At 53.6% G+C, this 26,527-nt stretch overlaps 1 protein-coding gene across 4 annotated transcripts; it reads right to left on the reverse strand.

Annotated features, from left to right (window-relative positions):
- Window positions 1-7,239: 7,239 nt before the first annotated feature.
- Window positions 7,240-25,855, reverse strand: MAT1A (methionine adenosyltransferase 1A). 4 transcript variants are annotated; one of them, XM_086680124.1, is made up of 10 exons: window positions 25,218-25,854; window positions 24,756-25,121; window positions 20,945-21,022; window positions 20,022-20,144; window positions 17,063-17,175; window positions 16,497-16,640; window positions 12,007-12,225; window positions 10,270-10,452; window positions 9,784-9,917; window positions 7,240-9,111 (listed from the first exon to the last, which is right to left on the reverse strand). In XM_086680124.1, exons 2-10 carry the CDS (start codon window positions 24,847-24,849, stop codon window positions 9,009-9,011), a joined length of 1,191 nt encoding a protein of 396 aa, XP_086536250.1. In that variant the 5' UTR covers window positions 24,850-25,121; window positions 25,218-25,854; the 3' UTR covers window positions 7,240-9,008. The 4 variants fall into 4 exon arrangements, with proteins under 4 accessions (XP_086536250.1, XP_025773967.1, XP_086536252.1 ...); XM_086680125.1 differs by having other exon boundaries at window positions 9,076-9,166; window positions 25,218-25,855; XM_025918182.2 differs by lacking the exon at window positions 25,218-25,854 and having other exon boundaries at window positions 24,756-25,145.
- Between the last annotated feature and the right edge of the window lie 672 nt (window positions 25,856-26,527).

A 26,527-nucleotide genomic window follows, 5' to 3' on the forward strand; every position in this document is an offset into this window, starting at 1 on the left:
GCCGGACTCAACCGACTGAGCCGCCCAGATGCCCCAAGAGTTAAAAAAAAAAAAAACAAAAAAACAGATACAGATAATTTTTTTAAAACCGCATTTGAACAAAAGAAAGAGATTTCATAGTGATTCGGGGTTTGCACCAGCAGACTCGTGTTGCGGGCCCAGGGAAGCCAGGAGGTAACTCATTTCCATTTTCTGGATGAAGGTGTCCCGGGAAGCCCCTGAGGGAGGGCGAGGAGGATGGCGACCCCTCGTGGTGAGGAGGAGAACAAAGTCAAGAGAAAGGCAGCTGAAATGAAAACTTACAACTTGCAGCCTTGATAAATCCCTGAGGTGTGCAGAATATGACATTCTTAAGGACCTCACGGCTGCCTTAGTGTTGATGTTTCTTTAGAGACTAAAGGCAACCTTATCTTGACAACAGCCAGACCTCCAAGGTCCCATAGACCCTCGTTTCAGCACCCAGAAATTCCTTAGAGACGTACATTATCCCTAACACTTGCTAACAAAAGACTTTATCATCCGTCACTCCTCACCAGCCCAGCGCAGCTCTTTCTGCCCACGGGTCCTGTCCCTGTGTTATAAAAGGCATCTTTTTGCACCGTGCAATGTCTCAAGAATTCTCTCTTGACCATCTTGCTCGACAACCTGCATCAGTGGGAAGCCAGCTCCGGGATTCCCTCAGGGTTCCTGGAGGCAAGGCATGGAAGAAAACATCCTTCTGCCATGACCTCCACATGTGAGCTCACCGGAAACACAGCCTTCGGGAATGGAGGAAGGACAGGGGCCAGGGGACCGCCTGGTGGCCAAAGGAGGACTAAGTGACAGGGAGCAGGTGCTCCCAAGGTGTTCTTGGTGTCAAGTCCGCACCTCCTGTCTGGAGGTGATGTGGCTTCTCTCAGCCTCCTGCTCTCTGAGCCAAACCATCATGAGTTTTCAGCGCAAGAGACGGAATCTCTTACAAGAAGAAAGAGTTCTTTCCACTTTTCTTCAAGATCTTTGAATCACTTTGGTAGCTCCGGCCTATTTGGGACACGTCCAGGACACCAGGTACTTCTGGGCTCTCATCTTCTTCTAGGGCAAGACATTTTTCTGGAACTCATGCAGAACTGCTATGGGCATGTTCCTTGTCCCTCTGCACACAATGTCTTTCTTTCACTGGTAGAACAAGTCTGTCAAAAACAAGAGAACTCTTAGCGGGGCACCTACTACAACACCCCCCACCATCTCCCACAGAAATTCAGGGAGACTTAGTCTCACATCATAAAGTTCTCCTGCCACAAAGCTCCACAGCATCTCCCGGGTCCACTGCTCTAATAGCCCAGTTCCCGGGCTGATGAAGAGTCCCTGTGGCCCCCACGGCCGGCTGGGCCACAACAGTGAGGAGACAGAGGACTTCCACCAGAGCCACCCTTGAGCCTGGCCACTAGGACAGACCATCATTACGGGGTGGGGGGGACAGCAACAATAAAGTCACACACCCTCAAACCCGCCCCATATACGGTCCCAGTGGACCCACCTCATCCTGTGCCCACACTGTTCCCTCTGCCTGGAAAGCCCTTCCTCTCACTGGCCATGTGGTGAGCACCTACCCACACGTCACCCCTGGGCTCCTCGGTCCGTGTCCCCGGCGCCCTCCGCAGGGGGCTCAGTGCTCCGCAAACTGTCTCCGGAAGGCAAGAAGGAAGGAAAAGAGGAAGGGAAGGAAGAAGGTAAGAAGGCAGAAAGACAGGAAGGCAGGCAGGAAGGAAAGACAAAGCCGTAATTTGCTATTGCATTTTTCTCCTCTCTTGCCAGCCGCTCCTAAGGAAAGCTTGAAATTCGTGTCCATAGAAATACCTAAATTACAGAATGTAAAATATAAATACATTCTATAATTTAAAAAATATTTAACATATTGAAATAAATGAAAATCTACATCCTGATAACGCCAGGTGACAACATAACGCTGAAGTTCACCACTTTGGCCTGCAATGAAAACCTCAAACTCTTTTGAAAAAGTACAAATGACAGAGATTATTCTAATTGCCTATCACTGAAACTAGACACAAGTGAAAAAAATTGAAGGACAAACAACCACGGGGAACTTTTACAGCTCCCTCTTGAGTAAAGTTTGGATCTAGAAGCCACTGGACCCAACGTGCAGCTCAGAAAGTTAGAAATGGGACATGAGGAGCGCCTGGGTGGCTCGGTCGGTTGGGCGTCCGACCCCGGCTCAGGTCATGATCTCGCGGTTCGTGAGTTCGAGCCCCACATCGGGCTCTGTGCTGACAGCTCGGAGCCTGGAGCCTGCTTAGGATTCTGTGTCTCCCTCTCTCTCTGCCCCGCCCCTGCTCACACTCTGCTGGGGTCCTGAGGCTGGTCCTGCTGCTGGAGAACAAGCGCAGCTCATAACTGAAGGGGAGGCTGGACCTCGGGATCGTCACAACCCTGGGAACCGTCCCTCGGGAGCAGCAGGTGAGGCCCAGTGCCGAGTGGGGCTCAATCCAGCTGCTTCCCTCAGTGAAGTAGAAGGGAATGGTGCCGGCCACGCCTGAGGTCCCCGTCCTGCCCTGGGACAGGGTCTGCCCTTTCCTGAGTGGGGCTCCTCAGAAGTGGCCTCGCCTGCCTGGGCCTCAGCTTCCTGCTCTGTAACCTGGGGATCCAATGGGCCTCTCAGGCTGCCATGATTGTCTCTGCACTTGCAGCCCCTGCTTCCCAGGGCCATCCTATGGGGGCTCCTGCAAACACCCCAGAGGGAGCCCCCTCAACCTTGGCAAAAGGAGGGGAGCCCCGCTTTTCTGTGGCCAAGAACAGACCTGGGCTTTCCCAAGAGTCTCCCCTCCACCTCTTTACCTCGATTCGGCACACACTGGCTTCACCTCCTGCCCTCCTCAGGCCGGGGCATGACACCTGACCCACTCTATCTTGATGGAACCTCTGACCCAAACCAGGCAAACGTGACATTTAAATTTTTTTAATGTTTATTTATTTTTGAGAGAGAGAGACAGACAGACAGAGCGTGAGTGGGGGAGGGGCAGAGAGAGAGGGAGACACAGAATCCGAAGCAGGCTCCACGCTCTGAGCTGTCAGCACAGAGACTGACACGGGACTTGAACTCACGGACCATGAGGTCATGACCTGAGCCGCAGTTGGACACTTAACCGACTGAGCCACCCAGCGGCCCCTAAATTTTCAGAATAAAGAACCAAAGTTCCGTCCAGAAAGTTCATTCCAGGTCACCTGTATTTGGGAATGCCCACTCTCTTACCTCATTGCCAGCTCTGGATTTTAAGAACTTTTTAATGTTCAGCCATCTGTTTGCCAAAATCCAATATTGCATTTTTTAAAGTGTGTATTTCTTGGGACGTGTAGTTGAGCAGTTTTCATTTCCTGCGGTTTGTCCCATCCCTTTCCTTCCATCTGTGTACCCCTGTCCTCGTACTTTTTCCACTTACTCCGGGCATTCTGTTGCGTCTCATTGATCTGATTCCATTAAATGGAAATTGCAAACAGTTCTTCATGCGTCCCTTCTTTTGCCTTTGCGTTTTTTTCTCCAGTGCACGGAAGTTTCATTTTTATGAAATCAGATTTGGCAAGTTTATTTCCTTTGCAACTTCTGAGTTTCATACTGTCCTGTGAGAGCCACATCACATGGGTCCAATGCAGCCTCCTTCTGTTGGGGGACGTCCACTACCCTCCTTGGTGCAGATGTTGGGGCTGTGAAGTCTCCCGTTTCCCATGGCGAATTGTTCACATTTTTCTGCATCTGGGGCTCCATGAACCAAACCCGGAACGCAGGTCCTTTTCCGTATTTCTTCTAAATCTCTCTCATGAAGGCGTCATGGTAAGAAGGCAGAAGACCTCACAGCCCAGGGACCAGGTGTCTGTCACACTGCCTTTCCCCCACCCCCCAGCTTTATTCAGATATAATTGACAGGTATCATTGTGTAAATTTAAGGGGGGCAACATGCTGATTTGATACTTACGTACTGCAAAATGATTGACGCCTCTAACACATCCATAATTACCGTTTCCGTGATTGTGTTGACAACATTTAAGATTTAGTCTCTTAGCCACTTCCAAGTCCATGATACAGTATCACCAGCTATAACCATCGTGCTGCACAATAGATCCCTGGAACTTATTCATTTTTTAACTGGAAGTTTGTCCCACGTGACTAAGATCCCCCTTTTCCCTCACCCCACAAACCCTGGTAATGACTGTTCCGTGTCTGTGGGTTTGGTTTTTTAAGATTCCACATAAAGTGATATTGTAGAGCATTTGTCTCTCTCTGCCCAGCTTATCTTAGCATAATGCCCTCAAGATTCATCCCAATTGTTGCAAATGGTAGGATGTCCTTTTTCATGGCTCAATAATATTCCCGTTGCACATCTGTACCCCATCTTCTTTATCCAGTCGTCTGTTGATGAACACTTAGGTTGTTTCTATACCTTGGCTGTCATGTCCACTGCTTCTTACATTATGCCTGGGTCCTGCCTACTCTGGGGAATTTGTCACAGGCAGAAATTTCCTCTAAAGTTCCCACCCCAAGCCTCCCACCCCAACCAACCACTGCTGAGATGCTAATTCTTTCTAATTTTCATTTCCTCCCTCCTCCATCCTTGGTCGACTCCGAAACACCTTTCGGACCAAGCTCCCTCCTCCCCATCCTCAACACCTGCCACAGGAGTGTCCCGAGTGCCTCCCGCCCGATGTCACCTTCTTCTGGCATCTCTGTGGGAAATGGGGTTTGTCATCTTGTTTTCATCCCACGTCCACATCTAGTGTCAAAATGTTAAAATGCCGAGTGACTGTTATAGAAGTCGTCACAGTCACAGAGCTATACTCTTATAAGCAATGCTTCGAAAAAATTCTGTTGAACGATTGTAATTTCTATCTCTGGGCACCTGAGCCTGGCACGGACCCTGCCAGAGGGCAAGTAGGAACCTCATCTCTTACAAAACCTCTTTGCTAAGGGGAGCTCAGGGGGCAGGAGCGATGGACACATCTAGAATCCATTCTCCGCTATGATCACATTGAGCACCTACCCCAGGCCGAGCCCTGCACGGGATCCAGGTATGAAATGGCAAACAGAGCGGACGAGGTAAGACCCCAACAATTCTGAGTCCTATGGGGACAACAGGCATGAACAATCAAGCACTAACATCCATAAAGAATCATAGCTTTTCATAGCCCAGCGGCAGGTAAAGATGGTGGGCATAATTTATGGAGGATGTTTGAGAGAGTCTTTTTTTTTTAATGTTTATTTATGAGGAAGAGACAGAGCATGAGCGGGGGAGGGGCAGAGAGAGAGGGAGACACAGAATCCGAAACAGGCTCCAGGCTCCGAGCCGTGAGCACAGAGCCCAGTGCGGGGCTCGAACTCACAAACCATGAGATCATGATCAGAGCCGAGGTTGGATGTTTAACTGGCTGAGCCACCCAGGCGCCCTGAGAGTGTCTTTCTGGAGTGTCTTTCTTGAGGTTGGAAGGACTCAGAGGAACCACGATGGGAAGAGAAGGAAGGGTGGTAGGTATGGAAGGAGTCATGAGGGGGGGTGGGCCCCAAGGAGGTTAAAGAAGGAAACACATATTTGCACACTGTGTTAAACACTGAACAAGAAACTAAAAATGGGAGTACAGATGGGAGGTTATCAAGGAAGGGGCTTTTCAGAAAGACAGAAGTTTCATCTGAAACCTACGGGATGAGATGGAGCATCCATTCAAAGACAGAAGAGTATCATAAAAGAACGACGTGTGCAAAGGGCCTGAGGCAAGAAGGAGCTGGGCCTGTTTGGGGAAGCCATACCAGCTAGGGAGTCTGGAGTGTGGTGGTGAGGAGTGGAGTCCAGAACAAGAGCAGACAGACGGACACTGGGCAGGCACGTAGGGCAGCACAGCTTAGTACTCTAAACGTTATTCAGAATGTATTAGGGGTACCAAAGGCTTACAATTGAGGTGGGGAATACGGCCATATTTACATCTTCTTAATGACTCTCCTTCCTTTTCCCAGCCACCACCCACCTCCACAGGGTGATGTCCGCAGACTCTCCAGGCCTCTTGTCATCGAACCCATCAGTGTTTCACACGGGTGAGCCCTCCCTGGTCCCAAACCCACCATCCTCACTTGGCTTCCAAGAACACTACACTGTCCTGCCTTCCTTCTACCCGCTGGCCGCCCCTCCCCACCCCCAATTCACCACTGCCACGTTTCCACGACACTATGACACTTGAGGGCTTTGTGGCCCAGAAGTGGCTTCTCCTTGCTCTCACTGTTCGACCTCTGGTGCCAATAAAGCCCAGTCCTTCACCACCTCCCCTCTCAGGCAAGCATTCCGATGTTTCTCGTGCCTTTTTGTGTTCTGACAAAATGTGGATGATGTTCTAGGAAAAATATGTCATGGAACGGCCCATGTAGTGACTGCTCATGTCACAGACGGTCTCAGACAAGACAGTGGCCTTGACTTTCTCCTCTCCGCCACATCCGAGGCCTCCGCTGCTCTTCTGCCCTTCCTGGCACCCGGGACCAGCCCGTCTCAAAGCCTTCTCACGTGGCTGTCCCCTCAGCCTGGACCCCATGTCTCTCCAGAGCGGATTCCTTTCCCCGCGGCCTGCTTGGAGCAGGAAGTCCCGCCCCTGCTCTCACCAACCCTCAGGACTGCCTTTGCAGGGCCTTCCTTCTGCTCCGACAGTCTTCTAATAAAAATTCCATCTGTGAATTCTCCTCACACAACGTGTGAGAGGGAAATGTGCCCATTTACACCCACTTAAAGGCTTGGCTCGTCTCTCTGCAGGCCAAACCCCTCATTCTCTCACTTCCTCTGACTTCGGTATTCAGTCATTGAACAACGATGGCCGCAGTGCCCCCCTCACGACGGTCTGACTGCAGCTGACTCCCACGCAGGGAGGGCAGATGAGGCCCTGGGCGGCAGCACGTGGTGATGGAGAGAGCACACTCAGGAGACCGGGGTGCCACTTCCCAGACAGGTGCCCTCAGTCACATCCCTAACCCTCTGGGCCTCAGGTTCTCTCCGTGAAACTCAGCGGAGTGCGGTGAGGAATAAGTAGGGAAATGCCGTGACTTAACACAGTAGCTGGTGGATGAGGAAAGCTTAGTGCATGCTGGAGAAGCCCACCAGGACGGGAACAGAGGGCTCCAGTGGTGGGGGGGGCAGGGGGGGCACAGAGCAGAGGGCACCTCTATGCTGGGGGGATAGAGATGCTCCTAGTGAGGTACGTCTGAAGGTTTGCAGACAAAAACCGAGCACAGAGTAGTTGTTTATTCACTGTCCCAGCAGGAACTATTAACACATAAAGGTTCGAGTTTCATATCAACAATGTCCAAAAAAAGATCTTTTATCTCCAGGGGGGGAGGGGCAACCATGCAATTCTGAATTTTCACTGTGAATAGGGCTTGAGTGGGAGGCATTGACCGCCTGCAAGCTTGTGCCTCCCTCTCCTGGAGGGAGCTTGAGACTTGCTGGGAGCGGACGCAAGCTCTAGGTTTCTGTGGTAAATCGGCCTTCTTTTTCTCCCCTGAAGAGCTGCCTTTTCCCTGACGTAAGGAGAAAAGCTTGGGGTCTTTGTGCGTCAGGCCTGGAGCCCAGATGCAGGCCGTCTGCTCCCCAGATGAGGGTTCTTGGGCTGCCTGGTTCAGCCAGAACCAGCTCCATGGACCCTGGACCAGAGCCCAAGCCTCAGTGCTCTATGGGACCCTTGGGGGTCCCTACCTGAGCCTGTGGTCTGGGCAGCTAGGGAGAAGGCAGAGACACTGCTGTCAGCGGCCCAGGCTGACAGGTGGGGGAGGCAGGGCTGGCCAGGAACGGAAAGGCAGGTGAACGTGCAGCTTCCAAGACCTTAGCCCTTCCAAGACCTTCCGAGGACCACTCAGGCCCCTTGAGTGCTGTGCCCCGGGAGCCACCTGGCAAAGGCAGAATCTCCTCATGACACCTCAGCCAACTTGTCTACCGCTAGGAGTTCAGCTCCGCCACCTGGGTCACTACTTAACATTAGATATTCGGCCCTTACGAGTGGCCTCTCTGGAAGGGGCGTCTGAGGGGCTCACACACTTACTCCAACAGCATTCAGACCAAGAGGCCAAAGAGAGAAGGGCTGGAAGCTACGGGGTTCCGGACCCATCTAAGGGGCTGGCCACCTGAGCTGGGACAAGCTGCTTCTCTGTCCTGACTTCACATATCCCTGCCCAGGGCTCACCAAGAGGTGAGCAGCAAGCTCAGGTCTTCAGGACAGAGGCCACAGAGCTGCTGGTCATTGCTCAAGCCTCCGTCCGGCATGAGATGGGAACAGGGTTGGGGGCTGCGTACGGGCTCCCGAGTCAAAGCCCCTGGATCACGTGTGGGTCCTGACACATGTGGCTGTAGGACCTTGGGAAAGTTACCTAGGCGGTCTGCGACTCAGTTTCCCCATATGGAAAGTGGGAATGAGGTGTCACCTCACCGTGTTGCAGTGAAGAAGAAACGAGGTCGGTAATTGGCTCGGGCCCTCGAACACCATAGCTGCTCAGCAGGTGTCAGCCCCTGTTCCTGTCCCCGCCGGATGCCTAGCCTGAGATGCCTCCGTGAAGGCCCTTGGCTCAGGGCACAGGCCACAGATGGGAAGGGCACAGCCAGCACACCCAGGATCCCTGAGATCTGTGAGGGAGGAGGGGACCAGCCATGGGGGAGGCGTGGGGGGATTTACTCTTCACAGGGGTGGTTTTTCCACTCAATTAACGTCGCCTCAGTCTGAGGGAAAAGCAGGGGGATAGTGTGACTACCGCCATGAGAAGGTCTGACCCCAGGCACCAGCAAGCCCCCTGCCATTCACAGTGACGACAGCACAGGGCTAGCCCTAGGGGTGCAGCTTGGTCCAGGAGGGGGCAGTGGGTGGGGAAGGCACTCCCTGCAGTGGCGGGGGGGGGGGGGGAGCGGTCAGGGCCCTGGGTCTGGGACATCTGAGAGTTGGGGTCCTGGACAAGAGGTGCCAATCCAGAAGCTTCCAGGGCGAGGCAGGCCCTGCGCCCACCAGCTCTAAAACACGAGCTTCTTGGGAATTTCCCATGGGAACTCGTTTCTTCCAAAATGGCCGTAGCACGCCGTCCTCTGGTAGATGGGCTTCTTCAAATCCAAGTCCCTGCACAGTCAGCAGAGGAAAGGGTCATTTTCAGTGGAAAAGGAGCAGAGTTTCTCTGAATTTTGAGCACAGGAGTAACAAACAGAGTGTGGACTGTCACTGCTCAGAGCAATTTCCCATACATTTCCTGTCTACGCCACACCACATCTCATGAGGTGACTGTCACTGGCCCCTGGGAAACAGGCTCAGAGGTTCGGGGACAGCCTGGTTACACAGACACACCCAGGACTCAGAATCTGAACTCTGGCCTTGCTGTGCCTTCCTCCTCTTCTCTCCTCTCCACTCTACTGGCCTGGTGCAGACCAACCACACGGCCAAGCTCCACAAAGCAAGAGCGGCCTCAGAAACATGGGCCAATGGGACCAGACCCGCCAGCTCAATTCTCAGCATTCAGCCTTGTGATTACTTTCCTACAATCCCCCACCTGCTCAAAGATGGCCCCCCTGGATGGTCAGCGTCTCTGGGCCAGCAGGGACCTTAGACACCCCCTTCAACCTGAAAAGCAGACATCTTGCACTTGGGGTGTGCATTGAGCTGGGCTAGGAGCTTGGAGGCCCTCCTGCTCCGGGGAGGCTGAAAGTCCTTTTTTTCCCTTTCTCTTTCAGAGGAGCCAGACATCTGGGTGAGGGGGGGAGGAAGGGCCCGTCTGGCAGCGATGGGGCAGTGATTTACCTGACGATGACCCCGGGCCGAAGGTCAAAATTCTTGTTGACCACATCTAGCAGCTCTCTCTCTGTCTTCTGAGAGGTTCCATAGGTGAAGATGGAAATGGACAGTGGCTCAGCCACACCGATGGCGTAGGAAACCTTCCAGAAGAGACGAGGGTCAGGGACAAAAGCCTCTGTGCAGGGGGTCTGCCCTTCACAGAGATCCCGATGCCCTCAGAAAGGGGCAGCTGGAACCACCCATCCCTGGCCCGAACTGCTCCCCAACCTCGTCTGTCTAGGAATCTCCACCATCTTCACAGAGAGCAGATTCTGTATGTGCCCCTCTCCCTGAACATTTTTTCCCTCCCTGAGGTTTTCAGGGTACATGCCCCGGTGCCCCATGCAACACACAGTCACAGCCTTTGGCAAGGAGTGTGCCCCCCCCCACCCCGCAGGCCAGCACAGCCTCAGCCGGGGCAGAGGTGGGGTGGTCGGACTGGGGCTGACCCACCTGCACGAGCACTCTCCGGCAGAGTCCCGCTTTCACCAGGGACTTGGCCACCCAGCGGGCAGCATAAGCTGCTGAGCGGTCCACCTTGGTGTAGTCCTTTCCGGAGAAGGCCCCTCCACCGTGCGCCCCCCAACCGCCATAGGTGTCCACGATAATTTTACGGCCAGTGACGCCCGCATCCCCCTGCAGACAGAAAGGAAGAAATGGAGGGGGGGTATGAGAACCAGGGTCCCCACAGGGCAGGGCAGACGGGCGGCTGCAGCACCATGATGGCCACCGTACTAACAGGGAAAGAGGGCCCTGAAGCTGCCCGTGGGCACTTTTCAAAGACCCGCCTCCCCCCACTCCCCACCCCCAAAGCTGGGAGTCAGACAGAAACCTTGCACTCTCACCCCAGTTCAGTCACTGACCCATTACAGCACCCAGGTAACCTGCCAGAGCCTCATCATAAAGTGCAAACGAGGGGACAGAGGTTCCCTGGAATCCTAGCCAGCTCCTACTTCAGCCTGTTTTTATGAGTCAGTTGTGATGGGCAAATCCGAGCTGCAGGAGGGCCCTGAGCCTCGGCACACACACCCTGGGCCGTGGCCCTGGCTGGCGTTTCCTCGAGTGTCTGCTCTGTGCGACATTGGGCAGTAATGATGGTTTGTTTTTTGTTTTTTTGAAGGGGGGAGGGGCAGAGGAAGAAGAAGAGAGAAAGTGACAAAGAGACAAAGAGACAGACAGACAGAGAGAGAGAGAGAGTGGGGGAGAGCAGAGAGGAGAGGGGAGGACAGAGGATCCAAAGCAGGCTCCACACTGACAGCAGAGAGCCTGATGTGGGGCTTGAACTCACAAACCACCAGGTCATGACCTTAAGCCAAAGTCGGATGCTTAACAGACTGAGCTACCCACGCCCCGGGAGAGACAGAATCCCAGGCTTGGAGACTCACTCAGGGCTCGATCCCATGATCCTGGGGCCTTGACCTCAGCTGAAATCAAGAGTCAGATACTCAACCAACAGAGCCACCCGGGGGGTCCCAGTAATGATGTTTTAAAAGGGCAGGGGCTCCATGTCGAGTACTTTGGGGAAAGACCACGTACTCTATCCCTTTGCTTAGAGATCCACACTTCCCACTAGCACATCTAGGCTTTGGGAAGTCCTGCAGTCCTGCAAGAAATGACAGTAAGCTTTGCCTTTCTTTCCCCCTGTGTTTCTGCACTACATTTGGTCACGGAACCCGTTACGGGGGCTCCGCTCTGAGTAACACATCCCCTCTGAGGCGCCCCTGGCAGAGGTCAGCAGCCTCTCAGATGTGCTCTGCCGATCTCTACGTCCTCTCTCCTGCCGTACAGGAGGAAGGGGACAGCAGGGGTCCCCGCCTAAAACCTGCCCCAACGCGAGTTGAACATAACCTGTGGCAAAGACCCAGTGATGCCACCTGGGAAAGGCCAGTCATCTGCAAAGGTGAGCTGGCATCTCAGCAGGGCAAGGCGGCAGCATGGGGCAGTATGACATGTCTGGAGAGGGAGGGCCAGGCTGCACGAGGTGGGAGAGTCCTGGGGACATGTCCCCAATTCCTCCTGCACTGACACACGGACAGCAGGCCCCACGGAGTATGAGCTGACCTCATGTTGTGTCCAGGGCCGGACGTGGCTGAGTCACACAAAGCCACCTCCTCCTTTGCGCCCAGGGAGGTGAGCAACCCCAGTAACAAAGACGAATCAGGAGAGATCTGCTCTGAGGCAAGGGCGCACCTGGGGACCTCCGATGACAAACCGCCCGCTGGGCTGCAGGTGGTAAATGGTGTCTTCGTCCAGGTATTTGGCTGGCACCACGGCCTCGATCACCTGCTCCTTCAGGGCCTGGCGCATGTCCTCCAGCGTTATGTCTTCATTGTGCTGCACGGAGATGACGATGGTGTGGATGCGCACGGGGATGACCGCGCCGTTGTCCTGTATGTACTGAACTGTCACCTGTCGGGTCACAAGGGCAGGGGAGACGTTGTGAGGCCCTGCCCTGAACTGAGGACACACCGCGGCCAGGCACAGACACTCGGACGGCAGGCGGGGCTCCCAGGATCCAAACGAAGGTGGGGGGGGGGGGCTCCTGTCCTCCAAGGACCTCCAGAAAAGTTAATCTGACACATTCTTGTATTTGAGTAGCTGCCCAGTGCCAGGGGATGACTGGGCATGAGGCATAAGCTATTCCCAGCTATGGCCACAATTAGTGCCACTTAGAGACTCAGGGTTGCAGAGTTTCCTCTCTATTTGTGACCCAGCTAGCCTCCTCCCCTTCTATCTCAGCGGGTTCTGGGTGCCACGAGTCCCCCCTGGCCAAAGCCCTTTTCTGACCCTCCATGGTGCAGAGCCAAGGTATCCTGGCTCCTGCCAAGGAGCACAGGTGTCCATGAGCCACACCGGCTGCCCCAGTCCCTCAGTGGAGGAGCTCTGGAAGTGTGTGGGGCCAGAGGACTGGCCTGCTGTAGGGACAGGGTGAGAAGGGCTCAAGTCAGGCTGGCAGAAATGGAGCAGCAAGCTTGGGAAGGCCAGCCTCCGGGTGTTTGAGCAAAAGAAAGGAAAAAAAGCTGAGAGCACATTGGAGGGAAGGAACCCGCCTGCGGTGCCCTTGCAGGTCGAGCCACGGGGGCAGTTCTAATGCTCGCTTCTACCCCGGTGGGGCCATCTGCGCATGATCAATTCACATTTCGGCCATCCCGCAAGACAGGCATTATCATCTCCACTTCACAAATGACAAAAAACCAGGCCAGGAGAATCGAATCAACTCGTCTGAGGTTACACAGCGGTCAGCGGAAAGCCAAAGAGCCAGACCCGGTTCTGCCTGATCCCAAAGCTGGTGTCGTTCCCGTAGCAGCACAGACAGAATCCTTCCTCAGAGACCCTGTGCTATAGTGACACGTCAGTGAGTGTGAGAACCCGATGCCACAGCCTGGTCTGACTGGTAACAGAGGACTGCGGTCTGGGCACCCGGGCTTGCGGGGCGAAAGGGAAGGGGACAGTGAGGATGGCGGATGAGGCTGGAGGGAAACCAGCTCGGACTGCAGTGCTCTGTATGCGGAAAGCCACGCCAGAAGCTGTGAGAAGCTGCTGGCAGCCCTGTGTTAAAGACGAGAGAGCTGGAGCTTCAGAGCATGAACACCTCGGTCAAGACCACACAGCCAGCAGAGCTGGGCTCTGACCTGGAGCTCTATGGCCTGGTAGCCGGGGCTCTGCCCAGCAGAAGGCTGTCACTCAAGACCCCGAGGGACACATGGGAGCCCCAGGCCCGCGTGCCACCCGGGGCAGTGTGGACCCACAAGAGCAGTGCCCAGAGGAGGCCTGGGGGTGTGTGGGGCCTGTGGGAACGCGGCTACGCTAGGTGTCCCTGGCTGACAGCCTTACTTCCTACCCCAGGGCCTTGAGAGGACCACGGGACAGCAAACAGTGCCTCCCCGGGGACGTGCCTGCAGCAGGGTCTCTGCCCGCCCGAGGCCCCTCAGATATCCGCCAAACACTGGGCCTGCATCAAATTCCCGCTCTGTGCCCTGCCTGGTTCAAAGAGCAACAGGGTGGGATCCGGAAGAAGGAAGGGAGAGAGCCCTTCCCATGTGATGTATGACCCTCGTTCGAGGGGCAGGTGCACAGTGACATCTGTGTCCCGAGACCAACCTTTAAATCCTGGGCTACGTGCACACAGCTGTGACAGGCTGCTGGAGTGGGGGCGGGGGCCCCCAAGAGGGGAGGCCCTGTGAACCGGCTCTGGGACCAGATCCACGGCATCAGCATCAGGCCCTGGGAGAAGGCCCGCCTCCTCCGCTCCCCCGTTGCCAGCCGTGAGCCCAGGCAGCGTTCCTTCCACGCAAAATCACAGGGCTGTGGCCGAGCCAAGGGTTCTGAGCATGCCTCTTCGCTCATCATGTCAGCAAGATGGGGGGGGCGGGGAACACACCACGGAAAACACAACTCTGACCAGGTACAAAAATAGCCATCCATACTGCTGCTCGGTTCTCAATACCAGCAGCCAGAATTTGCTCAGGTGGAAAGACTCGTCCTGTTCACAGTTAACACTCTGGTCAGATGATGAGAGTCCTTCACAAAGAGGCCATGGAGCCGGCCTAGAAACCGGTCCTGGCACGGTGCCGCTCACCTCCAGGCAGCTGTGTGCAGGGGCCCTCGGGCGGTGGGGCCAGACCCGCACCCCTGCCCCTGAGATGCCCGGGGCTTGGCACCCCCGCGGCAGGGCAGTGAGGCGGACTTTGGTATCCAAAGTAGCATTAAGAGAATTCCATGCATCCCTGCAGGAGGAGAAACCCTGGAGGAGCACACCCCCGCCCCCACCCCTCCACTGCTGAGCAGGATGACACGGGCCTTCCTATTCAGCCGGCCCCACCGCGGTGCCTCTGGGTCTCACTGCCACACAAGGAAAAGGAGAGCCCCAGCGCTCTCCTTCCTCCAGCCTCTGTTCTAGGCTTCCGTTTTCTGCAGACGTGCCTCCCACCTCCCGACACAGCGCAGCTCTGGCGCACGATGGAGCCGGGTGCGCCAGCCGCCATGCGCCCCGTTCCTTTGATACCACTGCAGTCTTCGTATTTGAGCTCTCCCGCCCCGGGACCTCAAAGAGCAGCCGAGGAATGCTGATGATGGAGGCATGTGGAGAACACCGGGAAAGGTCGGCTGTAGGCCACACATGCAAGTCCTTGTCCCGGGTTCAGACAGTTGCAACCTGTGCCCCGCGTGGCCTCGCACCTGTGGTCAGGTGGACACGCCTCTGTGCAACGGGGGCGACGGGACGGTCACGGTCAGCCATGCTGAGCTATACAACCGCACGCGCCAAATTCCAAGTCCGGGGGCAAGAGAAGGCCCCGTCTGGTGGTGGCCACCGGGGAAACCACGGGAGGTGGGAGCTTCCTGGCCACTGACGGACAGGAGGGAACCGAGCAGATCCCAGGAGAGGCGAAGGGCGGGAGCAGAGGCACAAAGCACTAGGGAGTGAAGTAACTCCGACTAAGCAAGGACTGGGGTGGGGAGGTAGAGGAAGGTAAAACTGGAAGACCATAAGGGGCTTCAATGCCAACATAACAAGCGGGGGGTTCTCCCCCTGCGGGAAGCAGAAAACTGTAAAGGATTCCGAGCCAGTATTAGGAAATTAAAAGTCCAAAGGGAGTTAAGTGGAGTTTCCAGGCAGGGAAAGTCCTTGGGAGGGCACGGCGCAGATCCCTGCTGTGGCCTGGGAACCAGGCTGGAGCAGAAGAGGTGCTCTCTAGGCAAAACATGGAGCGAGGCTGGGTGGAGACAGAGGGGGTGCTGAGCAGGATGGGGGGGACACCATGGCCCTCCCTGGAGCCGAGGAGGAGGTGACCGTGAGGCTGCACACGATGGCTCTCCGGCACACATGTGTGTAGGGGGAATGAGAAGCAGGGCTGCTGGTCCAGACACCCTACAGGTGAAAGCTTTGGGTGCTGAGTGTGCCAAAGTAGGAATTGGGCGCAAGCATGGGTGGAAGGGGATAGGGTGTGCAAAAGTGCCAAGGACCCGTTGGGGGGTGGGAGATGAGCCAAGGGAGAAAGCCCCGGGAAAGGGGCCAATAGGGCCGCCAGGGTGACACGGGGCAGTGACGTGGAGAGGGGAGGTGGACGGGGCGCCTCCACCCACATGCGCTAACACTTGCATCATTGCCGGCCTTCACATGTGGACTCCGGTGAGGATTTCCCCACGGTCCAGAGCAGAGAGGTCAGGGCCCATGGGAACAGAGAGTCCAAAACAGCAACGGGAAAGCCTTTTTGCGAGAAACAGTGATAAAGGGCCACAGCGAGGCACGGATGGCCCTTGTCAACTCGGCGTTCAGACCTTGCTCAAGGTGTGGAGACCTGTGGGTGTGGACGGGCAGTGACCAAAAGTGTGAAGCCAATTAAGAAGTAAATGTGTGGCAGGAACCAGGGAAACACATTGCCAGAGTCAACATATGCTAAGAAGGCAAAAAAAAAAAAAAAAAAAAAAAAAAAAATCCAGAACTGTTCTTTCCATTTTTCTGTATTTTTGAGACTTTTCACAATAAACATTAGGGGAGAAAACATGTAGACCTGAAGAGTTTTCAGATAAATAGTTCTTTTCACAACCAACAATATTTTGAGTGCCCGGACTGACCATTTTGATGCCAACAATGACAAGTACCGAGAGGTCCCAGAGGGGTGTCTGGGTCCCCAGTGTGTGTCTGGGGCTCCACGGGAGGGGGGCAGGAGGAGGCTCACCTGGGTCTTGGAGTCAGGCCTTAGCCAGGGGAGGACCCCGGAGCGTCTGAGTTCCGCCATTCGGGCATTGAGTTTGTGGGCAAGGATAATAGTGAGGGGCATACACTCTTCTGTCTCGTCGGTGGCATAGCCGAACATCAGACCCTGGAGGAGAGCATCAACGGAGCAATATGCATTTTATCTTCTCATCTAAAGCGTGGCTGTATTGGGTGCCCTGTGCATGTATAACATCTGCACGGGGAGGCGGGGGCACTTGTGGACAGGAAGACAAGACAACGCTCTGGGAGGGGGGAACAAGCCCAAATTGGGCATCGGCGACCACAGTCTTCCACAAGCAGGCCGTGCCCTCAAGTCGCTGCCCTGAAGCAGGGGTGTCCTAATTTATTCCAGGCGCATGGACCCCTCCCCCCGGGAGCTCCTGCTAGGATCGGGGGGGGTCCCACCCCACAGCGTGTCCAATCCATTACTCATGAACTTCCCAGCTGTCAACTCAGCGCGGGTCAGAGCCAGGGCTGACACAGACAATGCTATCATGACCCCTGACCCTGCACTCCACGTGTGGTCACCTGGTCTCCGGCCCCGACGTCTTCTTCGTTTCTGTCCAAATGTACACACTGGGCAATATCCGGGGACTGCTGCTCCAGAGCTACCAGCACATTGCAGGTCTTGAAGTCAAAGCCTAAGCAGAAGGGAAAGCAGGCCTTCGTGGGGACATGTGTCAGACAGAGGGTGGCTTCCAGCGTCCTGGCAGACCGCTCAGCTCCCGACACAGCATTTCTTGTGGGGGGTGGGTGGTCTCTAACCAGCTGGGATCTGTCTGGGACCTGTTGGGCGGAGCTGAGGCCCAGGATGGGGAAGGCCATGTGTCCATCCCATGTTATCATCTGGAAGCCTGGTCGAAGAAAATCCTCCACAGCACATTTTACTACATTAAATTATACCTAGATTAGAAATCTATATCCTACACAGAACGGCAAGATGAAAACCAGATAACGGCTGCGGCTGCGCTGGGTGACTCGTGGCCCTGCCCCCTTACTCTTCTGGAGGCACGTTCCAAGACCCAGGCTGAAAATCACCTTCCAGCACTGCTGTTCGGAAGCCCAGGCGTAATCCACGTTATGAAACACACTGAACAAAGACAGTGCACGTGAACTATCCAGAGAGGCTCCCAGAGCTAGAGTCCTCTGATCCCAAGCTCTGCACAGGGCCTGAAGCCAAATGGAAAAGCCACACCTCTGGAGGCCACGGCCACGTCTGCCCACCCCCAAAGTTCAGGCACACACATGGAAGCTGTTCTTCCCAGGCTCCCTGCCACAGGCTCGGAACTGGTTGGCGTGGGGAGGGGGGGGTTGCTGGTGAGTGGCAGCCCTGCCCCCGGAGCCCCAGAAGGGGCCGCTGGGCACCGACAGCGCCATCTTCTCCCTGTGGGCCCTTGGGCCTTGCTGGGCCCGGCCGTGGCACTGCGTGACTGAGGGGCTGAAACTCACAGAGGCTCTACTACCAGGCCAAGTATTGGTGACAAGCCGAGTAACCGTCACTCTCTTTCCAGTCTATTCTACCTACGCTGCCAGTGTGAGCTTTACTAAAACCAACCAACTGACCCAGATCCGGGCTGTTGTTTATGTCCATGCTTCACGTGGGGCCTGCTGCCCGGTGAAGGAGAACTGAGACGCCTCAGGTCCACCCAACCCCTCCCAGCTGAACTGCCCCAGCCAACACACGCTCGCTCGGGGCTAGCCTTCCGCGCAGCACACTTTCCTACCTCCGGTAGGTCTCTGTCTAGAATGCTCTTCCTCCGGCTCCCCATCCCCACACGCCCAAATCTGATCAGCTCTCAGTAAACGTCCCTGGACCTTCCCCCCTCCCTCCCTCTCACCGACTCGCCGCTGGGCACCCCATACTGCGCCATTTAATGCCGGGCAGTGCCCCCACTCCGGAAGCACCAGGATGCCTTTGTCCTCTGCAGGTTCCTGTGCCCAGCGAATGTTTTTGAACACACACATCAATGAGCCATCTTTAGAGGCCTGCCAAGGACTCACCGATGGTGCATTAAACATTTTGCATTTTCCCTAATTGCTCTCTGGACAGTGAAGCTTCTCAGCCCTGAGAATCCATCAAGGGCTCCAAGCGATTTGGAAAAACAGAATTCAGGGGACCAAGGGGAGAGGAGCAGCGACTGTGCAGCCAAGAGCAGTGCGGGGCGGTTAGCCCGGGGCCCTCTTAGTGCAGCCACCGCGCTGTGTCGCTGTGTGGGGTCCTCTGGGTGGAGGCACAGTGACAAGCTGGGCGTGCCGAGATGCAGCCAGCAGCAGAGCTGGGCTCTCTCTCGCTCTCTCCTGCCAGCACACATTGCCTCCTGGGAAGTTTCCCTTCCACCTAGTGCAGAACAAGGCTTGCTCTTGAATAAGGTCTACACGTCTTAAACAACCGCCTTTTCCTGGTAGAACAGGTGTAGCTGTGCATGGTGACATGTTGGGAAGCTGCTGGTCCGGGACAATGTGTTTCCTCCAGAACACTGTGCCGACTGGCAGAATGAGCCTGTGCTCATTGGTTCTGTGTCCACTTCCGTGTGCTGAGTGAGTACTCTAGGCGGGTCGGAAGGTGGCTGCACGGAGCTTGTGTGTCTGCACCCTCAGTGGCGAGGGACTCTCACTCACACACATGCAGCACATCGTTCCAGCCTGCCCCGACCCACAGAGGTGGCACACGTCACCCTCAAGAACCCATAAGTGGCAAGTCCGTGTGCACAGGCCCTCAGCATCTGACTCTCGCACCCTGTCCTCTGGTGCCTCTCCAAACCGGACCCTTTCCCACCCTGCCCTGTCTTAGATGTTGGACTCTGCTGAGAGTCCCCCCGCCCCCCATTCTTTCCAGCTGTCACCCCGGCCTGATCACGGCGCTCCTCCTCGATTCCTGCCAGGGTCTGGGTCCCTTCCCTGGGATACAAGCTCCCACACTGCCTGCCACTGGGGCCAACCTCGTCCAGCCTGTCTCCCACCTGCCACGAGTACCAGTTCTGGACTGAGTCACTTTGTTTTTCCTGGTCTAGAACGAGAAGCGGCATCTTGAAGCAGCAAGTGCAGGAGTCTCCAAAGGGCCGCCTACTACTGGCTGTCACCTCGTGCAAATTATTTACGACTCCAAGCCTCAGTTGCCTCGTCTGCAGGAGTACGGCAGAGGGCCTCAAACGATGAAGAGGACAAATACAAAGGACCAGCGCCCACGCCCAGCAGAGAACATCTCCCCAGCGGAGGGCGGCTCCCTTTACTCGGTGCTTCTCTCTTCCAAAGCCTTTGCCAGCACCAAGACCAGAGGCGACAACAGATGGACATGGGCTAGTTCAACCGGGCGCCATCCCGTGGGCCGCCATGCTATCGCCAGAGACCGTGACTCCTGACCTGCCAGGCGGGCCAAGGAATGTTCTTTTCTCCCAGTTGGTATCTGCACTGGCAGAGGACAGAGAGCCTCGGATCTGACACGGCGGCGGGGGCGCCCACACATTTCAGACCCGGGGGCCCGCCTCACCCTTGGCGGAGTCGTCGTAGCCGATATGCCTGATCGTGCTTCTCACCACCCGCTGGTAGTCCACTGTGGCCGTGGAGGTGATCTCTCCGCAGAGTAGCACCATGCCCGTCTTACACACCGTCTCTGCAAGAGAGGGGGCAAGGTCAGCGGCCACGGGCCAGCCGAGGGGAGCGCCACTCCTGGACCCCCGCACAGCGCTGATAAAGGGACTCACGAAGAGTCTTGCGAGGCATGGGTGCCGAAAATGAGGGAACAATGCTAACAAGCAGAGTAAATCCCGGCAGAAGTGCTGACCGTGTGTGAATGCTGCCCGGAGAACTACGCTTTGGACAGACCCGGTCACACCTCGCTTTCACAGTGACCCCGTCCTTCTCACGTGGTCTTGGACCACTTATTTAGCGTAATTCAGCTTCCCCAACTGTACATGAAGACAACGTTACGCCTGCCGCGTGGCTCAAAGTGAGACAACAGTGGCAGGTGGTTGTCATAAAGAATGCTGTCAACATGCCTCCGGGAGGCCTCTCCCGCCCCTTGTTGCTAATATTCCACCGCAGGCTGAGGTCCTGAGATCAGGGCAGGCCAACCTTCTCACTGGCCATTCACAAAGATATATCTCAGGGTGAAGTGTACCCTCAGAAGGCACAGGTCCCAGTGGTGCTCAACGCAGGGGCTAGGGAGGCACTGGAGAGGGAAGGAGCCGTCTGTGCAGCACACAGTGAGGACAGAGGGGCCCTGGTCTCCCTTCTGGGCACCCCTGCCCCATGACCTTGGCCAAGGCCCTGATTCAGCTGCAACCGTGATCACCTCGGGGGTCCTCCAGGCACTGGAGCCCCTGGCTCTCTGTTGTTCCCAGGGCCTCAGCACAGGCAAAGACCTCGAGCCCAGCCCACTGAGGTCTTTAGCAGGGAGTAGACATCTCTTACCACAGGCCACCTTGGCATTGGGGTCCTGCCTCAGATGGGCATCCAGCACGGCATCACTGATCTGGTCGCAGATCTTGTCTGGAGGAGAAGGAACGTGTATAAGAATCACAGAGATAGTGGGTCTAACAGACTGAAGGATCAAAATAATCAGGTATTTGGTAAGCTTACATATGAAATCTATCTACCAAAGAGGACAGACACTTCTTTAAATATACATAATTAGGAAATTTTGAAATTTTTATTTCATCCCATTTCTGCCTAATTTTGGATGATGTATATTACATGAAGTCATAGCATTCCCCCCAAAAAGACATACGTTCCAAAATCAGTTCTAAAAGACTATAGCAATTTACATAGACACACACACACACGCGCGCGCGCACACACACACACACACACACACACATTCTCCTACTAAAAAGTCTCTCATTCTTTAAGATATTCCCTTTAAGTCTAAAATCTAGAAAGCTCCTAGAAATAGAAGTTAAATAGCTGGGGCGACTGGGTGGCTCAGTGGTTGAGTGTCTGACTTCAGCTCAGGTCATGATCCTGTGGTTCCTGAGTTCTAGCCCCACATCGGGCTCTCTGCTGTCAGTGAGGAGCCTGCTTCAGATCCTCTGTCTCCCTCTCTCTCTGCCCCACCCCTGACTCCCACACTCTCTCTCTCTCAAAAATAAATAAACATTAATATGTATATATATACATATATAGATAGATATAGATATCAAAATATTTAACAAGTGGATATGATCATTAAAATGTATAATTATAAAAAAAAAGAAGTTAAAATAGCTAATGATGTCAGTAAGATTAGGTGCCAACACGTAAAATCAGATGGGGCAAACAGATACATTTCTCGGCAGGTTCCATGAGCTGAAATATACTGTGTACACAACACCAAGCCCGAATCCACCACCCCAGCTGTAGAAATTCCATAAGAGAACCTCTACACATCATTGCTGTTCTACTGAACATTTCCACAGGCAGCTCTCAGATCATCCCCACTGCCACTCAGCCCCCTGAAGGCTAGATGTTCTAGCTGGGTTTGACCTCAGTCAAGGTGGGGCTGACCACAGCTCAACAGAAGCAGGGATTTGACCTTATTTTTCCACTACTTGCCTTAAGAATTCCACATGGTTGAGCATGCAGACCCCTCAGTGGCACTCTGGAAAAGTCCGCTCTTGCTTTGGGGTTGTGCAAACAGTCAATGTTCACAGATTCAGAAATAAAAGCGACACCTATTTATACATATTACATCTCATTTAATGTTCAAAATACCCGCAGAGTTGACTTTTTTAATGTTTATATACTTATTTTTGAGAGAGAGAGCAAGCTAGAGGCTGAGAGAGAGAGAGGGAGAGAGAGAATCCCAAGCAGGCTCTGCACTGACAGAGTGCACGGGGCTCGAACCCACAAACCATGAGATCATGACCTGAGCCAAAGTTAGACACTCAACCAACTGAGCCACCCAGGCGTCTCCAGAGTTGGCTCTTAATAAATTAATACAGTTTTTCCCAGTTTTATTGAGGTATAATTGGTGTACAAAACTTATCTGCATAAAATTAAAGTATATAATTTGAGGAGTTTGGACATGTGAGTACTCTTACAATATCATCACCATAAACAAGGTAAGAAACATATCTGTCACCTCCAAAAGTTTCCTTGTGTCCTCCTATTTTGTTTTTGTTTTTTGGTTTTTATATGAAGAATCTAGATCCAGAATCAAGCGCTCTGCTGTCCTAAGCGCATCATTTAAAACATTCACGTCAATGTAACTTAAAATGTTAATCTGCCATTAAAGGTGAATTCTCTAATCTTTCCTTGAGAAACTGCCACTAAACTTTTGGGCTTTCTAGGCACCCCACTCCAGTGGCAGATCCCTGCTGTAAATCCAGGTTTGTCTGATGCCACGGCCTCTGCACACCCCTACCAATGAAAGCCTGCTACTAAAATATCTCCATCAGGACTCCTAGGGTTACTCACATGCTGACCGCAGATGACTCTGCTTGTTTCAAGGACGCAGGTCACATGTCCCCAGTCCACACGGGGGACTGGGATAAGGGGTATTAGGGATAAAGCCGAGATGAGCAAGGGTGTTGAGACAGCTCCGCAGACTGAAATAACGTGTAAGGAGGCTCTTTCTGAACTGTTTCTTTAGGCTTTCAAAATTTCTATTAGTATCACTCAGTGGCTATAAGATAGCTCATAGGTGGTTTTCTTGGAAGTTGAAAAAGCATTCATTTTATCCTGCTGGTGGAAGAATTCAGCACTGGAATGACAAGCAACAAGTCCTCAAGCTTAGAGGAAGCTGACTTACGTGGACAGTTAATTGATTGTGGCAACCAAAAGGAGAGTCAGACAGACCTATCATTAAATAGACAACACGGCCATTTGATTGGCTAGAATTTTTCTTCTGTCCACTGAGCACACCGCGGTGTGTACTATGGGACCTCTGGCCACTGCGTGCCCAAGCACCCGGAGACTTTATAAAGTTACACACAATGAAAGGGGCTATTTGTTTCGAACTGAGCTAAGTCACATACAAAACTGAGTTTAAACCAAGGTTTCTTAACAGTGGTAAGAAACTGTTACTGACATTGGGGGCCAGAAAATTCTTTGCTGCAGGGGGGATGGTCTTGTGCATTCAGGATGTTTAGAAGCACACGTGGCCTCTATCCACTAAATGCCAGTGGCACCCCCAACCCCTCACAGCAGAGTTATGACAGACAACCAAAAATGTTTTCAGACATTACAAAATGTTCTTGGGGGAAGGGGGCAAAACCGCCCCCAGCTGAGAACCACCAGCTAAAGCATATGGAAGGAGATGTCTACAGCTGAGTTACAAGCTCTGAAATAACATGGATGAGGCAGATGAAAAGAAGGTAGCCTTGGCGATAAGTTACCAAAACTTTAACTTCTCAGATGAATTTTGAAAAAGTGCATAAAGAATAAGTCAGTGTGCCCAGCCCCCAAGATTCTTCTTGAGCAGTGGTTCACAAAGTGTGGTTCCCACAGCAGCAGCAGCAAAAGCATCTCCTGAGAACTTAGTAAAAATGCAAACCTTGAGCCTCACCCAAGACCTATGAAATCAGAAAAGTCTGGGGGTGGGGTCCGGCACTCTGCCTTAACAAGCCTACTAGGTGATGCTGACGCTCCCTGATGTCTGAGAACCACTGACCTACAGCCTGAGGCTCTGATCATGGTCCTCACGTTCGCACATGAGCCTCTCCCATTTCCCCACAGCACCAGAAAATACTCGAATGTTCTTCCTCTTCAGGAGATCATCTGTACTTCTCATAGATAACATACCTGAGGCTTTCAGGACCTGGAGATCTGTCTCAGCGACTACTGGAATGTGCTGTTCGTTCCTAGACTATACATGCTTTACGTGCAACACTTAGCGACCACAGTCTTGTTGGAGGGAACACTGGAACATTCTCTGTTGGTTTAAGTCGCTCAATGATAAAGCTTTGTCTTGCCCCCCAATATATAAAGCTGATATCCGATACATGTTAGACGTGTAATATGTTTAGTCAACCCAACGCGTGTTCCCTGTAGCGGCCTCATCGTGCAGAGATGCTGGCTGTGGGTGGCAGAATGAACCCTTGGCTTCATTAACTGACAACTTCTCATTTCCTAATCAGTGACTGTTTTCCAAAACTAGTAAATTAGTAAATCAATAGAATTAAAAGATGCCTCCTATGGTGCCTCCGGAGACCCCTCACAGTAATGAACACGGATTGGTTTTAAGGCCCCGGGGAAAATGGCTCCCCCGGCACAGGCTGTCCTCGGTCCACAGCCACCTACTTACCCGGGTGTCCCTCTCCTACAGACTCCGAGGTGAACATGAAGGCTCCTTCTTCACTTAGAGAGTGGTCACACAAGCCGTCCACCGGGCCATTCATCTTTGCACACTTCTCCACTGGGTTTCTTCAAGGTAACGATTTCAACGCTGTTGACTTTGCCTGAAGTGGTTTTGTGCGGTTGCCTTTTTTTTTTTTTCCTCCCCCGGGAACCCAACAGGCTTGTCTTTGGCAGAGCTACAGGGCTCGCTTCTGGGGAACTGCCTGTGAGCACGTGAGGGGAAGGTGGGGAAGGTGAGGATGGTGAGGAGGGCGGGCCTGAGTACCGACGTGTCACTCTCTCCGGCTGGTCACAGCTCGCTCCTGAGTGACTCCTATATATGGAAAAGTGAAAGGGCCTGAATAATCATGTGAGAAAATTGGAGGAGTCCATTTCCTGGGGGTGGGGGGGGGGTGGGGTGTCTTCTTACCTTGAGGAATTCCGGTCCTCAGCTCGGATTTCCCGAGCCCCAACGTCTGGTCAGTGCACGGTGAAGAAGGCTGTACAGATTCTGTAGAACCGAAGCTCCTTTGGGACTCTGCTTCGGCTCTGCAGCTAATCTCCATATTGGGCCGAGGTTAACATCCCACGTTGGAGGGTGGGGGTCTGTGGTGACTCAGGGATCCAAACAGGCAGCAAGGAGCCCTTTCCCAGAGATGCGGTTTCGGCTAAGGCTGCGGCACAGGGTGGCCTTTGCCACTGGGTGCTGCCTTTCCTCCCCCACACCTTGTCTGGGCTGGGCTCTCCCCCTTCTTCTACCTTCTCAGAGCAAGAGCACGCACCTGTATTCTGAGTCAGCGTGGACGTTACACAACACGTTCGTTTAGGGGAAAAGCTTTCGAGCCCACATTTCTCTGCTGATAGAAAGCACCTAAGCTGTCAGCTTCTCTAAGACACCGGCGGTCACATTAAAAAGTACCTGGACAGGTTACAGAAGACAATGCTTTTTTATTTTTTGTTTTTTGCTTTTGGAAAAAGACTCTTGAGAGATGGATTCGTTACAGGGAAATTATCCGAGTCCAGCTTCCATAAGATACATTAAACTTCGACCTATTCAGTCCTGTGCACTTGATCAACATTCTTGATCACATGATTCCCGCACTTTTTTTTTTTTTTTTTTTGCTTTGACCAAGAAAAGAAGTGAACTGGGTTACATCTGTAGCCAGTTCATGCTCTACCTGACAGCGCCTCTCTCTTCCTTCTCTCCCACTCTCAGACCTCAGGCTGCAAGAAGAGTGGGGAACTGAGATCACAGACAGTGAGAATGGGTGGAGGAACCAGTTCCCACTAGAAAGCAATAAAATGTAAGCAGCCAAAAGCTCATGCATCAAAAATATTGGACCGTGGGAAGCAAAAGGTAGGATGCGGTGGCCCCAAATCCCCTCTCTACTTAGAATGTGAGCATTACAGTTCTCTTCCTGGTGCTCTAAACTTTGAGTTTTGCCACCTGGTCAGTAGCAGCAGCACCAACTATCCAGGGAATTTAAACTATATTAAAGTGACCTCCTCACGGGATAAAGTAAGAGGTTTTACATACACATATTTCATCATTTAACAAACAGCGAGCTGGACCGCTCAGGCACAAGACTGCTGAAGGTTCGAAGAGAAAAAGCCACCGGGAAGGGATGGAAACATGAGGATCAAACAAGGACTTTAGACAACATAGCCTTGTCCTTGTCAGCACACAGGCGTCCTCCTGTTTGCACTTAAAATATTTCAACATCGCTGTCCCTTTGTAAA

This window comes from Puma concolor, chromosome D2, assembly GCF_028749965.1.
Source record: "Puma concolor isolate L17-30 chromosome D2, mPumCon1.1.hap2, whole genome shotgun sequence".
Lineage (NCBI taxonomy): Eukaryota > Metazoa > Chordata > Mammalia > Carnivora > Felidae > Puma > Puma concolor.

Bases quoted from the DNA above. Each gene is read 5' to 3' on its own strand.
- MAT1A (XM_086680124.1), bottom strand. From the start codon at position 24,849: ATGAATGGCCCGGTGGACGGCTTGTGTGACCACTCTCTAAGTGAAGAA. The intron at 21,023-24,755 runs GTAAGTAGGTGG...CTTCTCCTCCAG, and splicing joins TGTAGGAGAGGGACACCCGG to ACAAGATCTGCGACCAGATC. The intron at 10,453-12,006 runs GTGCGCCCTTGC...TTCTGTCTGCAG, and splicing joins TTGTCATCGGAGGTCCCCAG to GGGGATGCGGGCGTCACTGG.